The sequence below is a fragment of the Solanum stenotomum genome, chromosome 12 (genome assembly GCF_019186545.1).
Source record: "Solanum stenotomum isolate F172 chromosome 12, ASM1918654v1, whole genome shotgun sequence".
NCBI lineage: Eukaryota > Viridiplantae > Streptophyta > Magnoliopsida > Solanales > Solanaceae > Solanum > Solanum stenotomum.
In genome coordinates, this window is record NC_064293.1 from 39045402 (window position 1) to 39061712 (window position 16311).

Consider the following 16311-nt stretch of genomic DNA (forward strand, 5'->3'; position numbering starts at 1 on the left):
GCGTTTGGCCATGCCATACCATATCACGATATGGTATTGTGAGATGGAATCAACGTTTGGACATGCAATTTTACACTGATTCCATCTCATGATTCCATATCACGAGAGGTGATACCATATTCTCCAAAAACCATGATATGAAATTATATGGTGATTCCATATTATGATTTGGGATCTTTTAATACAATAATTGATCCATGAGTTTACATTTTGTTAAAACAACCCCACATTTATATCTACTAATCATTTGTTTCATATGTAAATAAAATTTATAATCACATCATTACTTTTTAAAATTTATTATTCTCACCAACATATAGTCACTTTAACTCACACCTCACGATTGTGAAACTTTTCAACATTCACTTGAAACAATTAACCGGCATGTTAAAATAGTTGTCGAGGCAATTAGCAAGATGACACCAACATTTATACAACCAAAAAATATGATTGGTGTACATTTTAAAATTCGACATAATACTCGATTTTGGCCTTGATTTAAGGTAAAATTTCAATCACATTAATAAAGTTATTTTATTGCCTAAATAAGTGCACATTTATATTTTATGTGTAAGTTATTAGTATTTAGTTACATAATTTCTATCAACTTTGTTTAAAGAGATAATATTTATTTTATGACTTTGCATTGTCTTGGAAACACTATTTTTATTACTCTTACAAACATTATTTTTATGAAGTGCATTCTATAACGCTTCCAATTTATTTTATGTTCACTAAACTAATATTGATGTATTTTTTTATTTGGTAAGATTGTGTTGGTGCGATTGATGGAACATATATAGAAGGGAGGTTCCTAAAGCGGTGCAACAAGCATATCGTAATCGCAAAGGAGGTTCCTAAAGCGGTGCAACATTACAATTTATGTTCAAATTTTTTTATTAAATTAAAGTTAGATGAAACAAATACTTAAGTGGAAAATAAATAACTTTGTAATAATTTATTATGCGATTTTATAATTTTTTGTGTATTTGATAAGATTGAATAAACAATTGGGGCTATTTTAATAGTTTTACAACTTATGAGATTTTTATGAGAAAATATACAACACAAAAATTTCATATCGTATGTCCAAACAAACCTTCAATTTCATGTCATGATTCCATATCATGATACCATATCGCATGGCCAAACGGTCCCTAAATATATCAATCAAGTATACAAATATTAATTCAAAATTACAATTTGATATCGCATATCTAAACGTCTAACTATTTTCGTATAATGTACGTATGTATGTATATTGGGATGGTCTTTGAAGCACTTAAACCCTAGCTAGCCCTAATACTACAGCTACTCACTGAACCTGAGATTGACTGTGTGAGACAAGTCATAACACGCCCTACAAGTTCTTAATGTTTCAACATCTTGCACTTGTACTTTCCATCTTAAAACTCTAATTTATGATACTATTTGTCTAATATTTTCTCTAATTTTTTGATATATTATTTGACTTGACATAGAATTTGAAGAAAAAAAAATAGATTTCTTTAAAAGTTGTGATCCAAATTTGATATTAATTTTTAAATATCAATTTTATTTTTATTACTTCTTAAAAATCATGATTTTTTTTAAAAAAAAATAAATAATTATAAAATTCATTTGAAATTTACTGTCTCGTTGGGTTTTAAAAGTACACAACTATAAAATATATACGCAGATCAAATTCCTTTTTTTTATCATGGTAGGATATAGCTTTACCAGGCCGGCCACTAGACCATTGATGCTAATTGGTTAATTATTATTTTTACGGGAAAATGATAAATATACTTCGAACTATCGAAAATGGTATGCAGATACCCTCCGTCATATTTTTCGGACATTGGTTCCCCTGCCGTCTAAAAACTAGAGCATATATGCCCTTCACTCTAACAAAAGACTAAATAGGGACACGTGGCACAATCTGATCCGTCGATAAATGTTGAATCGGTGGATAAGATTATGACACGTGTATGACCGTTAGTATAAAGGGTATAAATGCTTTAGTTTTTCGACGGCAGGGGCACCAATATCCCAAAAATATAACGGAGGGTATTTGCATACCATTTACAATAGTTCGAGGGTATATTTATCCTTTTTCCCTTATTTTTATACTCTTCAAAATCATTTTTTCTGGAGAAAAATCAACTGATTGTGATAAGGCAATCCTAACACTTGAGTTAAGATTTTGCACATTTGAAGATAAATTTGCTCTCACTAGGCGTGTAAATAGATTTATGTGTAACAAATTTTAAAGTTGTGAAAATTAACTGCAATTGTAAATAAAATATAGCAATAAATAATTTTTTGCTATAAATTGTTTTCCATGATTTGAGGCAGAATAATGTGTATAATGTATTTCGAATTTAAAATGACTCATCAACAAAAACATATTATAGTTAAAACCTAGCGATAAGCATCTATTGGGTATTGGCATTCCTCAAGGTTTAAGGTTGCACTATATAGTAGATTTGATAGGGGTTTCCTCTCTCTTTTCGTTCGATTTTATTCTCTGCACCTTCGTATATTTACTTCTACTTTATTTTCAACTTTTGAGAGTTAAATTATTCAAATATTTATTAACACTTTAAGTTTATTTTTTATCTTATTAATATGAGAAAGGATGTCAACTTATATAAAAAATTTTTTTTGCATAGTTTTCAATTATTTTAATTTAAAATATGAAATGACTCTAATATTAAATTTAGTTTTGAATATTAGTCAAATGCGTAATTTTTATAAAACGAAATATGACAAAATCGAAATAAACAGAGAGAGAATTATTAATGTTTCAACCGATCGAAAACCAAATCAATCATACAACTGTACAAACTTAATTAGAAGCTAATTAGTAATGTTAATCAGAGAATGTTTTTGTTTGGGTAGTAGTAGAACCGTCAATATGGGCTATGCCCGTTGGGCCTGCTTGGCCCCTTACTCGTGATTTGATAGGGCTGAGCTATAATTTTTGAGCCCATTTAAGAAAAAAAGTTTTTTAGCTCGGCCTGAATAAGTTTGTCGATTTGTGGGAATTGAGAAATATAGATAGGACCGGCCCGTGGGCCAAATAAAAATTAATTGAAAATAAAAATATTACAATTTAAATACAAATTATGTTTATAAAATATAAAAATACATAAAATAAAATTTCCTTAAAATTTCTAGGAAATCACTACATAGCTCATAGCCTATAGAATATTATCATAGTTTTTATGTTTTATTATGATCATTGGAAAACAATTAGGTTAATATTTATGTTTAGCTATTTATGCTTTTACTTGAAATCAAATTTACTAAATATTATAAAGATAATTCTATTTGTGTATTTGATTAACAAGTAGTAACACTAACACCATGTAATATTGTCTTGTCGATATTTATGATAATATTTTAAAATTATAATTTAATTTAAAAATATATTTTTAAGAAAAAAGACTGGCCCGGCAAAGCCCGTAGCCAACATACTTGTGGACTGAACCGAGCATTTTCTGACTCACACAAAAAATGGGTTAATCCGATCTGACCCGTCAAATTTCAAAGTATGTATATGTTAGTCTGGATGGGATGGGCCATCCCGTTTTGACAGCTCTAGCTCTAGGTAGTAGAAAAGAAAATAATTAGAGAGAGGAATAGAAGTTAAAAGGGACATTCGTAGTGTCCCACGAAATAAGCAGCTTTTTGAAGCTGAAACTTCACTTTAATTTTCTTTTAGGAAATAATTAGAGAGTTAGATGGGATTGATGAAAGACTGATGACACCTTTTCATTTAATTGTAAATTTAATTGGAGACAACTCGTGCTTTTATTTCGATACAAATTACTCTTCAATTCAATATTTTCGTTATTCTGTCTCACTTGATGTACTTCACTTTATTTTTTGGTTTGCAATTTACCAGAATAAAATATCAATTGATTCAACACTTGACGATGGAAATAGACGGGGCCGGGAGGATGTTCGTCCCATCTTTTTACAAAAAAAATTAGTATATTGTATGTATTATCTCTCTCTATATATATAGTTATATTCAACTCATATTTTATAAAAAATTATGTGTCTTTACAAACTCCCATAAATCGAAATATATGCATGAGATTTTATGACCTATTAAAAGTTAATGTGTATAGGTAAATGAAAAGACATATTTTAAATGACTAATTTATTTATGAATGAGCACTAGAGAAAATGTACATTTTTTTAAAATTAAAAATATCTAACCTAAAGACTTTATCAAGTATTTAAATACTCCATCAAAATAAATTGTAATTTGAATATCTCCATAAAATTTACTACTATTTACTACCAATAATTTTGGATGAACAGGATGGGTACAGACTAATTAAAGACCTCAAAAACTATATATATATATATTGGGTTGAAGATTCTTTTGAGGTGGGGTACGTAGCATTTTCCATTAAAGAGAGTAAAAACAATGTGAGGCAAAATGTCCAAGTTACATTTTTTTCATTAAAATGGAAATAGGTGGGGATTATAGTAATATACACAAACCAAGAAAATGCCATAAGATAATAATAGCACTGAAGGCACCAAAAATATATATAAATAAAATGAACAGAATATCTGGGAATGAAGAGTGTTGTTTGTCAATAATAGGAAACTAAATTATATATTTGTCGATTGAAGTATGAAATACATCAAATATCATCACTTATTTCATTTTTCATGTACAGCTAGAACAAGAAAAAGACAATAAAGTTATAAATAGTTCCCTATCCCAATAGGGTAAATCTTTCTACAAATATTTTTATTCCAAATTATTATTTTTCCTTTTCATTTGTTCAAGAATTTTAACCTGATTTTAAAAATAAAAAAAAACTATAGTAATATATTACTACAACACTATTTTAAGTCAAATTACCTACACTTCAATCATTTACTATTTAACTATTTGCTGACTTCCATTAATATAAGAACTAAGTTAGCTGATTTATTGATAAGTATATTATATTATGTGCGAGGATATATTTTTTTGATTATAAAATTGATTTTATAAATAAGATAATTATGTATTCCGATAACATGCTAAAAGGATAATAATAATAAATAATAAATGTATTTAATAGAAAAGCTAATCAATAAATTTCCCCTTAAAATAATTAATATATCCTTAAAATTATTATTTAAAAATTATAAATACTAAGATGTATACACAACGAAAAGATTACGACAGAAAATGGAATGGAAGGGATTTAGCATCACATTTTGGAAAGAGTATTTTGAAAATTAGAAAAAAAATTTGAGATAAAACTTTCTCAAAAAGTGCAAATTAAAGTAAAGAAATGAGTCTATTCCAAATTGATTGATGAAATATTTTATCAAATTTAACACAGTTATAAACTAAAGTTTAAACATTAAAGGTGACCAACTTACGATTTTGTCTGATTTTAAATTTATGATTTTTAGGTGATTAGCAATCTAAGTAATTAATTTAAAAGTGCTTATAAAATTATAATTTTAATTTGAAAATATCAATTTTTGAAGTTGTGTTAAAAAGTAGTTTTTTGAAATTTGAAATCGCGTGTGAAGTATTTTACTTGGATTTTTTTTTTAAAAAAATATTATAAGTGAAATGAAATTTCATCCAAATTTAGGTAAATTTTCAAAAATTGATTAAGTTTTATGAATAAATAATATTTTTTAAAATCTTCCTCCAAAATCTAGAGAAAATATCATTGATGGTTTCTTAACTATTAGATTAGGTTTCAAATGGAGTCTCTCTTAACAATACATTTTTCAGATTTAATTCTTTAACTATCCAAAATATTAATAAGTTTGATCTCTTTAATTATTTTTACTTATCGATTTTAGTCAGAGACTATTTAAGACATACTATCGAGCAGGAGATTAATCTATTGAAGAAGTGAATCTCAAAATTTTCTATAGTAAATTCACTTCTTTAATAGATTAATCTCTTGCTCGATAGTACGTCTTAAATAGTCTCTGACTAAAATCGATAAGTAAAAATAGTTAAAGAGATCAAACTTGTTAATATTTTGGATAGTGAATCTCAAAATTTTCTATAGTACTACCCTTCGGGGTGACCCAGTGATTTGAGCTTGGGCCTTCCATGTTGGAGGTCTCAAGTTCGAAATCCTTTGCCAGCGAAAGCAAGGGGTTTGCCTTCTGGGTCGAGCTCGTCGCACCAGGCTTGCCTGTTGCGGGTTATCTCTCCTATGTGATTTGCGAGCTATTGCATAGGAGCGGAGGTTTTACCCTGTGCGCACCCAAAAAGTAGCGGCTGCGGATTTTCCTTGTCATAAAAAAAATATATTCTATAGTACTATATCCACTCATATCAGACCTTTGTTTTGTGCCTATTTTCCCCCCTGTCCCTCTAAGAAAAAAATAGTTTTCTTAAGGTTTTATCCTTGAAAGTAGGTTTTTTGTTAATTTACTGTACTAATTTTAAATATAAAATAATGAGATAAAGTTGATTTAGTGGTTGAAAGAAGAAGCAAAAAGAATCATATTCAATGAAGGGACAAATAGGTCTCAAGTTCTAATATTGGTAAGGGATTCACTCCGTCTGTTTTCCAATAACCCAAAAAACCAAGAAACAAGAAAGAAACACATAAAAACACAGAAGAAATTACAGTGCACCTCGATTTGATCATTCTAAAAATAAAAATTAAATTAACTTTGTATCTCTCTCACTAGGAGTGGAGTGGAGTGGAGGGATATTGGCAGATAATGACAGTGTTTCAGTGGCAGTGAAGAAAAAAGGGGTATGAGTTTTCATTGGGAAGGTAAAAATTTTGCACCCAAATACAAGCTAACCCTTTAACATCTTCATGTTTTTCATAGGAACTCTCTTCTTTGCTTCTTGCTAGACTAGAGAGAGAAAAAAAAAAGGAACACTACACTGTTTCTTAATTATATTTTACTTAGAAAAGAGGGGAAAAGAAAAAAGAAAAAAGGAATATTGGGTGTTTGCTTTTTTCTGACTAGTAGTATTGCTAACTATGTATTCCATTAAGGATTTGCTGTGAAAAAGCCTGATATCAGTAAGCATAAAACTCGGGAGATCACTTACACACACACCCTCCCCAAAAAGAGAGAGAGATTTACTATTAAACAGAGTTTTTTTTTCTTTCTTTTTTATTGTGTGTGTGTGTGAGAGAGAGAGATGGTTTTCATAGGCAAAAACAAATAGAAAGGAACAAAATTTAGACTCAAGAAGAAAGTGTGTGTGTGTGTGAGAGAGAGAGAGGAAGAATAATGGAAGGTGGTTCTAGTGGAAATACTAATACATCTTGTTTAATGATGATGGGCTATGGAGATCATGAAAACAACAACAATGGGAATGGAAATGCAACACTTTGTGCTCCTCAAATGATGATGATGATGCCTCCTCCTCCTCCTTCTTTAACTAACAATAACAATGCAGAAACCTGCAACAACAACAACAATATCCTTTTTCTTCCTTTCATGGACACCAACAACAATAATCCTCAAGAAGACAACAACTCTTCTTCAATCAAGTCAAAGATTATGGCTCATCCTCACTACCCTCGTCTCTTGTCTGCTTATCTCAGTTGTCAAAAGGTGAAATTCACATCCCCATTAACTCCAACAACAAAAAAAAAACATTTTTTTTTCAAGAAAAACCAAATACAAGTGAAAAAGATTATATTTTTGACATGGGTTTTAATATTTCTTGAATTTTTTCTACCTTGAAAGTGACTCTCTGCAAGAAAAGACTAAGCTGAAAACAAAATCACATGTATGAAAGGGACTGTACCTGAAAAACCTAGTTTTTTTTTTTAACATAAATATATATGCAGATAGGAGCTCCGCCGGAAGTGGTGGCAAGGCTAGAGGAAATATGTGCCACGTCAGCAACAATGGGCCGTAACAGTAGTAGTGGTGGAATCATTGGAGAAGATCCTGCACTAGATCAGTTCATGGAGGCTTATTGTGAGATGCTGACAAAATATGAACAAGAACTCTCTAAACCCTTTAAGGAAGCCATGGTTTTTCTCTCAAGAATTGAGTGTCAGTTCAAAGCTTTAACACTTGCACCTAATTCTTCTCATGAATCTGGTGAGATATATATCAATAAAAAATTCTTCTTTTTTTTCATTTCTTAAAATGGGTCACATTAATTCTATGCAGATCCTAACTGTTTACTTGAGTTTATTCTCTTTAAATTAATGTCCTCTGCATGTGCATGTTTCCAATGATATCAGTCATTAATTAATTATTATAACTACTAATTAAATAAGCTCAATTCCATATGCAGATTATTTATTTTCTATTTTAAATTACTTTACCTTACCTTCTGGTATGTAACAATGATTTTTTAATTTGTTTTGTTTCTGTCTCAATGAATATGCATCATGTTTTGGTTCTTGTTCTACATGTTCATAATCTGTTTATGGTACAAGTTGTAAGTGTAAACATCAAGATATATTTGTCTCTTGTTAATCATTTCAAACTTGTGTTTGTGTATGTTGAAGAAACTCAACTTGTCTTGTTTCTTTATTTGGAATTTACCCTGGTCCAGAATTAATAATTATACTAACCCTAGTTTTCTGAATCAAAGCCACATATATCATGATGCTGAAGTTTGATTTTCAAAATTATATTTACCTTGATTTTATTTTTCACTCTCTACGAAGTAGATTGTTTGATTTACTTGAGTCGAGGCTCTTTTGTAAACATTCTGAAGGTCAAGAAGGGGGAGGGGGGGAATACCTATGTACCAACCAGCCTTCCCAGATTTAGCACGTCGGATACACCGGTATGTTGTTGTAAGGAGCAGATTATTACTTTATAAGCTTTCATTTGAAGTCAATTTATGTGTGGGTGTTCTGTTGCTCAAAGCTATTCTCATTTCTTTTGTTGAGTTTAAGTTTCATGCTTTGATAGATTACAAAATAATAGACTTTTGAGTTTTAAAAAGGGTTATGACATGTTTCTCTGGTTAATAGTATTGATTGGTAACCCCTAATTAAACAAATGTTCAGTAATTTATACTTCATAACTTGTTAAATTACACTAAGTGTGTAAAACGTTCTTTCACGGTTGTTATATATTACTCGATTCATTCTCTATAGCTATTGTTGTTGCTAAGTAGTAGTGTTTTTGATGATTTTAAATCAATGGTATTTGGAAAGATGTGCTGAATTAGTTAGTTGTCTTGAAAATGCTTCATAACTACGAATGCTTAAATGTTACAGTGTATAAGCTCGATGAACACTGAAAAAGGAACTCTCATCTAATGGCAATAGTTTGTATATATTTGGATTTCAATCTTTTTTTGTTGAACTTTGAAATCTTCAAACCATCTTTGCCAGCACTGAAGTTTCATATATGGTCTGTGAAAAAGTCCTTGATCAGCTGAATGATTAGCGGTATCACACAATAGTTCCAATTTTTGACATAATTCCTTGAGGTCCCTCCTTATGTCTTCTCTAGACACTTTAAAAGAATAGAAAGATACAAGACAAATGATTGAGAAATGCACCTTGTTTTTAGAGGGACCCATAAAATACTCTTGATTAGATTTGGAGCTTTGATTGGAGTGTATGATATAACCTACTTGATGTGTTATACTTTTGTTTAAATCATTGGATTTAACATTACCTTTAAATGGTGAAAAGGAAACTACAACTTCCTTGCTTCACTTTTAGCTATCATTTTAATGTTTCTTGATTTATGTAAACGGTGTATTTCCATCAAATCATCTTGCTGAACACTTGCTTGCTTAGTTTTATCTTATTGTACATTTGTTCATATGCTTATTGACAAGTGCTTCCTTATTCAATTAAAGTTCTATGGAAATTTCTCTGCTTGGATGCTTTATTCACATAATAGACAAACATAGTAAACTTGTGAAGTTATAGTCTATGGTACTCTAATAGAGTATTTAATGGGATAAAGAAAGACAACATTTGTTTGGTAGTTGATGGGTTCTTGAAGGACCCACTGAGTTGTGAAATTGAATCTTGAGGAGTCTAAAAGAAGTGAGTGGTTCAACTGCTTGCAATTACGAGACTACTGAAGAAATTAGCTCTTTTTAAACTTAATTGTAACATGGATAGTTACTGTATAGTGTTTTGTTTGATAAGTGGTAAATAGTAATAGTTATCAAGTTTACAGTGAATAAACTAAGTTTCTCATAAAATATATAAGCTTCGTATTCTCTGCCTAGATATAGTGTGAGTTATGAATCCCTTTGTTGTTTTTTGATTGTGATAACACTAGCATACTTTTGGTACTCGTGTAAGAAACTACTAAGAAGTTTCCAAATGCTTGGAGCAAAATGATTTATGTTTGCCTGTAGTGTTGGCTATAATCTAAAGTAACTTTTGAGGACGTCCCGTCAAAAAAGAAATTTCCTAGAGGACCATTGCCTTAGTACTCATACTCAAAGCTGAACTCATATCCTAGTATCTATTGATTTTTACTATCATGTAATTATAAGCCAAGTCTTATTCTCAACTATAGTTGCTCCTTTTTTTTTTTTTTGGAGAATGCTTATGCTAATTAACGTCCTAAAGTTGTAGCTCTGGGCGAGGCAATGGATAGAAATGGATCATCTGATGAAGAGGTTGACGTGAATAACAGTTTCATCGACCCTCAGGCTGAGGATAGAGAGCTCAAAGGTCAATTATTGCGCAAGTACAGTGGGTACTTGGGAAGCCTTAAGCAGGAGTTCATGAAGAAGAGGAAGAAAGGCAAGCTGCCTAAGGAAGCAAGGCAACAATTGGTGGACTGGTGGCTTAGACATATTAAATGGCCATATCCATCGGTATGATCCTCACTCCGTGTTTTATCTTATGTGACACACTTCCCTTGGTAGTCCGTTCAAAAAGAATTGACACTCTTAAACCATATACTTCCATTTACACCCATAAGGCAAAGCTTTTGGAACAAAATGTTACGACATGATTGGTACACAAATGCTATGCCATATTTTTTACCAAAGTTTTCCTTGGTCTTCATTCTTCCCCCTTAAAACTCTGTTGATTTAAGCTATATCACTTAAATTGGAACAGTAAAAATATTACTTTTCTAAATTGTCAAATAAATAAGTCATAACATCAATATCTACATGTTAATTCTACTCTACTAGGGTTATCACTTCATTCTAAAATCTTATATTGTTTTTCGCCTTATAAGACAAGTTAGGTTGTGATGTGTGTCTATCTTATATACATTGATGACAATGTATAGTTATTTTACACCGTCAGGTTATCATGACAAACATCTTTCGGTAAGAAACTGTTAAATTATATTTCCCCCCAATTTCAGTTCCTTGAGTTAAATTTATAGAAAATCTGATTCACATTATATTGCGCGATGATTTTTGGTTAACAGGAATCCCAGAAGCTTGCACTAGCTGAATCAACGGGATTGGACCAGAAGCAAATAAACAACTGGTTTATCAACCAAAGAAAGAGGCATTGGAAACCATCAGAAGATATGCAATTTGTTGTGATGGATGCTGCTCATCCACATTACTATATGGATAATGTTCTTGCTAACCATTTCCCAATGGATATGACACCGTCTTTACTCTGAATTTATATTCTGGAGTTATCCCAATTCCAACTTTTCAAAGTGAATTTTTAAGATTGTGTAATATTATTACTTATCAAGGATGTTTAATTTTCATATTACTTTGTATGCATGTAGTAGTAGTAGAAGTTATTGTGACATAATCAACTTTTTATTAGACCATAAGTGCTTGTAATAGCTAGAGGTGTTTCTATTATCATGGTTATTTCTTATGAAATTAATTAGTTTGTACGTAATTTTATCTTTGGGAGAATGCTGCTTGCGCCCAAAAGCCATGATGCACTTGTCCTCTTGTACTTACATAGCATTTACTTATTTGTTGGTTGGAAAAAATTAATTGAGAAGATTCAGTTTTTTTGAATTAGAAAAATTCCATCTTTTAAACATTTTTATGTTGTAAAAATATAGTTCACATTTAAATACATAGAAACTATTTATATCGTCGGTAAGATAGGAAGGGAAGATCAAGCAATTCGTTTATTCTTGAAATCCTGATAGTGCACTTTTCTGTCATCGCTGCGATTCGATATGAGCTAGTAAGTCATGACTAATGTTGAGACAATAGTAAGAATATTGATCAAAATAATGGGGCGACGTGCACAAAAATCTCTATTGGGGCTGAAGTTTATTATATTGTGTTAGCCAAAGTCCAAACATGAGGCTTTCTTTGCCTGAAGTTTGGTATGGTTTGCCGAGGTCAATTTAAGATATTTCTGACTCAAATTGTAGACTTTACAAGCTAAATTGTGGATATATTTTTACGGAAATTTTATCAAGGTAAAATTCACATGTTTTTCTTTTGCCAATTAAAATAAAGTTGTTCTTCTCATTTTGACAATCCAATAAATAATTCAACATCAAATTATACACTTAATAAATCCAAATTTAAAATATATGTTTAGTGTATTATAAAGAATAAATTTCAATCATACATTTATTAAAAAAAGGGTAAATCACATAAATATGCTATATTAAAAAAATATTTACCATCTATAACAATATAACTTTTTTAACTTAATATAACATTTTTTTGGAATTGAAATTGTTGTACGGTTTATCTTTTCTTCGCTTCCTCCTCTTCTTTTTTTTATTCTTCTTTGTCTCTTTCTCCGTTCTTTTTCTTCTTCTTTAAAATTTTCATTTAATTAACTATTCTCAAATTAATATTTGCTCATATTTTACTATCTTTACTCAAGAACAAGACCAGAAGAGGAACATAAAAACTAAAAAATTGTATAGAAATATGTTTTTAAGCAGAAATTTCAAATCTCTAAAATTACAGCGGTAAGAGTTCACCATTGTTAGTCATTATAAAGCTTCAAATTTTAGATTCATTATTTGAATTTTACGAATTTGTGATTAGTTTGGATAGGTTGTTTCTACAAATAATTGAAAATTACATTTGTAGTTTATATCTCAATTTTGAGAGGGTTTGGTTAAGTTTATAATTGGTAACACACTTATACTACATTTATAATACATGCACATTACATTTTTAATACATATTGCAAATATCACTCATGTTCTTAGTGATACAAACCAAAATAATTTATAAGACACATATAATACATGTTTTATTCAAGAATAATACAAGTTTAATTCAGTTTATCTTGTCTTTCGTTAGTTACGTTTTTCATTTATTCTTAGGTTTCTTCTAATTCAACTTTAATACTATGTAATACACTTTAATGCAAATTTAAATCATTTTGTAGTTTATTATTTGTTACTATTAGATTACTTGTTTAATTCATTATTGATATAAGTTTAATTCACTTTACAGATCATTGTCTGGTCTTTCATCGGTTACATTTTTTATTCATGCTTAATTCTCTCTTCTAATTCAACTTTAATATTTGTGTAATATAAGTTAATTCATTTTTCAGTTTATTGGTTAATTTGTTACGATTGAATTACTTGTTTAATTCATTATTGATACAAGCTTTATTCAGTTTACAGATCACAAAATGCTCTTTTGTATGCTACATTTTGGATTCATGTTTAATTCGCTTCTAATTCAACTTTAATATGTATGTAATACATTTTTAATTCAAGTTTAATTCATTTGGCAGTTTATTATGTTTCTTCATTTGTTACGATTAATTACTTGTCTAATTCATTATTGATACAAATTTTATTTAGTCTACGAATCATTGACTGCTCTTTTGTTTGCTACATTTTGCATTCATATTTATTTCTCTTCTAATTCAATTTTAATTCAAATTTAATTCAAGTTTAATTCATTTTGTAGTTTATTGGTGATGCGTAGAAAAAAAACATGACTAATCTGGTCATGCTGATTTACTTCAATTTATAAGACATGTATAATATATGTTTATTCATTAACAATATATTTATAATACATTTTGCAGACTTCACTCTCTTTTTAGTGATCCCAATCAAATGATTTATAATACATTTTTAATGCATATTGCAGACATTATTCCAATTTAGTACAATCTTTAAAAACAACATACATAATAACTTTTAGGGGCTAATTTTTTATAAGAGCTATATATTCGTTAACGTTTATTTTGATCCATATCATTTCTTGTACCACATTAAATATTGAAGGATCAACAACTTAAATACCATTATAGTGGTTGACAATATAATTTCCAGGGACAGATAGAGAAAGAATGAGCTCAAGATTTTCTTCTCCCTTTAGAGACATAACGAATTGAATTTGTGGTTCAAGATTGTGGATCTTTCAATTGTAGCTTTAAAATATTGATACCTTGCACAAAGAAAATAAAAAAGGAGAAAGAGGAGAGAGAGAAAAAGGAGAAAGAAGCGAGAGAGAAACATAAATCAAATAAATACATAACATTGTTATATATTGATATAAATGATAATAATTAAAAAGTATACTTAAAATAAGTAATTATTTTTTAAAAGGGATCCACCCAAGTAATTAATCCTTAAAAAAAACAATTATCTAACAAATTCATTTTACAATAATTAATGACCCAACCCAATTGTAATGTGATGAAACTAAGAAAAGCCCGACCCACATTTGAGAAAGAAGCCCATATTGGGAGCCTTCGTCAGAACTGGGCCTAAGTTACCAATTCTAACTCTGCCATTGTGTAGGTAGGTAGGGGGTTGAATCTACTTATTTATTGATTTCAATCTCAATTAAATTTGGATTGCACATTTTCCACGTTACTTCTCATTACATTTTTACTTTTTCTTCTTTCCAGAAGAATAAAAGGAGGAATATGCAATGGATTCCATTACTTTATTAGATAATTAAATTAATGGATGAGTGAAAATCAATTGCAGGGTATGTAGCCTTTTTTGGGGTAGTTGACTTTAGGCCAATCATAATTTAATCTCACACCGTGGTCGTCATCATGAAAAGTGACTGATCATCTAGAAGTAATCAAAGGTGTAATAACTTACATTATTTTATTTTTATAATAATTAGTTACAAATACAAAGCAGTAGAGCAACCATATTTTGGATTTTGAATTATCCGGTATTAGAAACTTATTAATCTTACTCCTATCTTTTTTTTAAAAAATCTTACTTTTTTAGTTAGTCTAGAAAATTAATGTTACTGAGTTTCTATGTTTAATAACTATTTAATTTTAATATCTCATATGACATGGTGAAAAACATAAATTTTTACCAACATTTTAGTATATTATGTATATCTTAGGGTTAAGATTATAAAAAAAAATTCTACAACTCGTTTCAATCAAACTAAAACATATATAATAAAGATGAAAGAAGTAATAAAAATAAATGAACTTAAAGAGGTTGTTTGATTTAACATATAAAGCAAATAATTAACAAGTTTCAACATAATAAAACATTGTGCGGTTGCATAACATCCTAGTATGAATTTCAACACACATAATAAATTGTTTTGTTGCATTTTACTTCTTCTATATAAAAATAAAAAATAAAATGCAAGTATAAATTATACCAGAGATTAAATTTGAGATGTTTAATTTTAATCAAATGTTTGGTTCTTATTTCAAAAGAACTAAGCTCTATATTATTATTCTTATTTATATATATATATATATATATATATATATAGTTTTCAATAATTTTTTCAAATGTTTTATTTTTTTAGAAAATTCTGAAAAATAAGTAATAAATTAATAAAAAATATGAAAAAAAAATAAAATTAATACCAAAAAGTTACCAATAAATGTAGTAACCTTAAATCCAACAATTGAGTAAATTTTGTTTTTTTAAATGTGACGTAAAATATATTAAACCGTAAAAATATATATTATTTTTAAATGAATAAAAGTCAGAAAAATAGGGAAATACTATAAAACACTTCTCAGTATGTGAAACAAATGATAGAGTACATAATTGTACAAATATAAGATGTTTCAATATTGTATGAACCGTAAAATTAGTGAAAATTGGTACGAATGAAACACGTGAGGTGGAAACGTTGAGAATAGATGATGGAAAATAGATGGATATGCCCAAATATATGATGTTGTTATGCATGAAGGGTGTTTCACTCTCTTTTGATTTTTGTACGGCATGGGCATCCGCATGTTGTCGACTAGACCTTGGCCAATGTCGTCATCTAATGCATGGAGGCCATACATGATGCAGACAGTCTACGTCCGACGTCGGCTGACCAATTCAAGCAGGCCACATCGCCGACCTCAGCTGACCAATGCGCACATGCCATAGACGATGCCACATGTCCTCGGTCTATGTCGATTGGCCAATGCGTGTAGATTACAATCGATGCTCACAAACCACATCTGATGCCGTCTGTTGTTGGTCGATGTC

At 29.5% G+C, this 16311-nt stretch overlaps 1 protein-coding gene across 3 annotated transcripts; it reads left to right on the forward strand.

Moving 5' to 3' along the window:
• Positions 1–6549: 6549 nt before the first annotated feature.
• On the forward strand, positions 6550–11777 carry LOC125846426 (homeobox protein knotted-1-like LET6). 3 transcript variants are annotated; one of them, XM_049525837.1, is made up of 5 exons: positions 6550–6761; positions 7295–7560; positions 7800–8058; positions 10521–10771; positions 11341–11777. In XM_049525837.1, exons 1-5 carry the CDS (start codon positions 6743–6745, stop codon positions 11542–11544), a joined length of 999 nt encoding a protein of 332 aa, XP_049381794.1. In that variant the 5' UTR covers positions 6550–6742; the 3' UTR covers positions 11545–11777. The 3 variants fall into 3 exon arrangements, with proteins under 3 accessions (XP_049381794.1, XP_049381792.1, XP_049381793.1); XM_049525835.1 differs by having other exon boundaries at positions 6550–7560; XM_049525836.1 differs by having other exon boundaries at positions 6556–7560; positions 10527–10771.
• The last annotated feature ends 4534 nt before the right edge of the window (positions 11778–16311 follow it).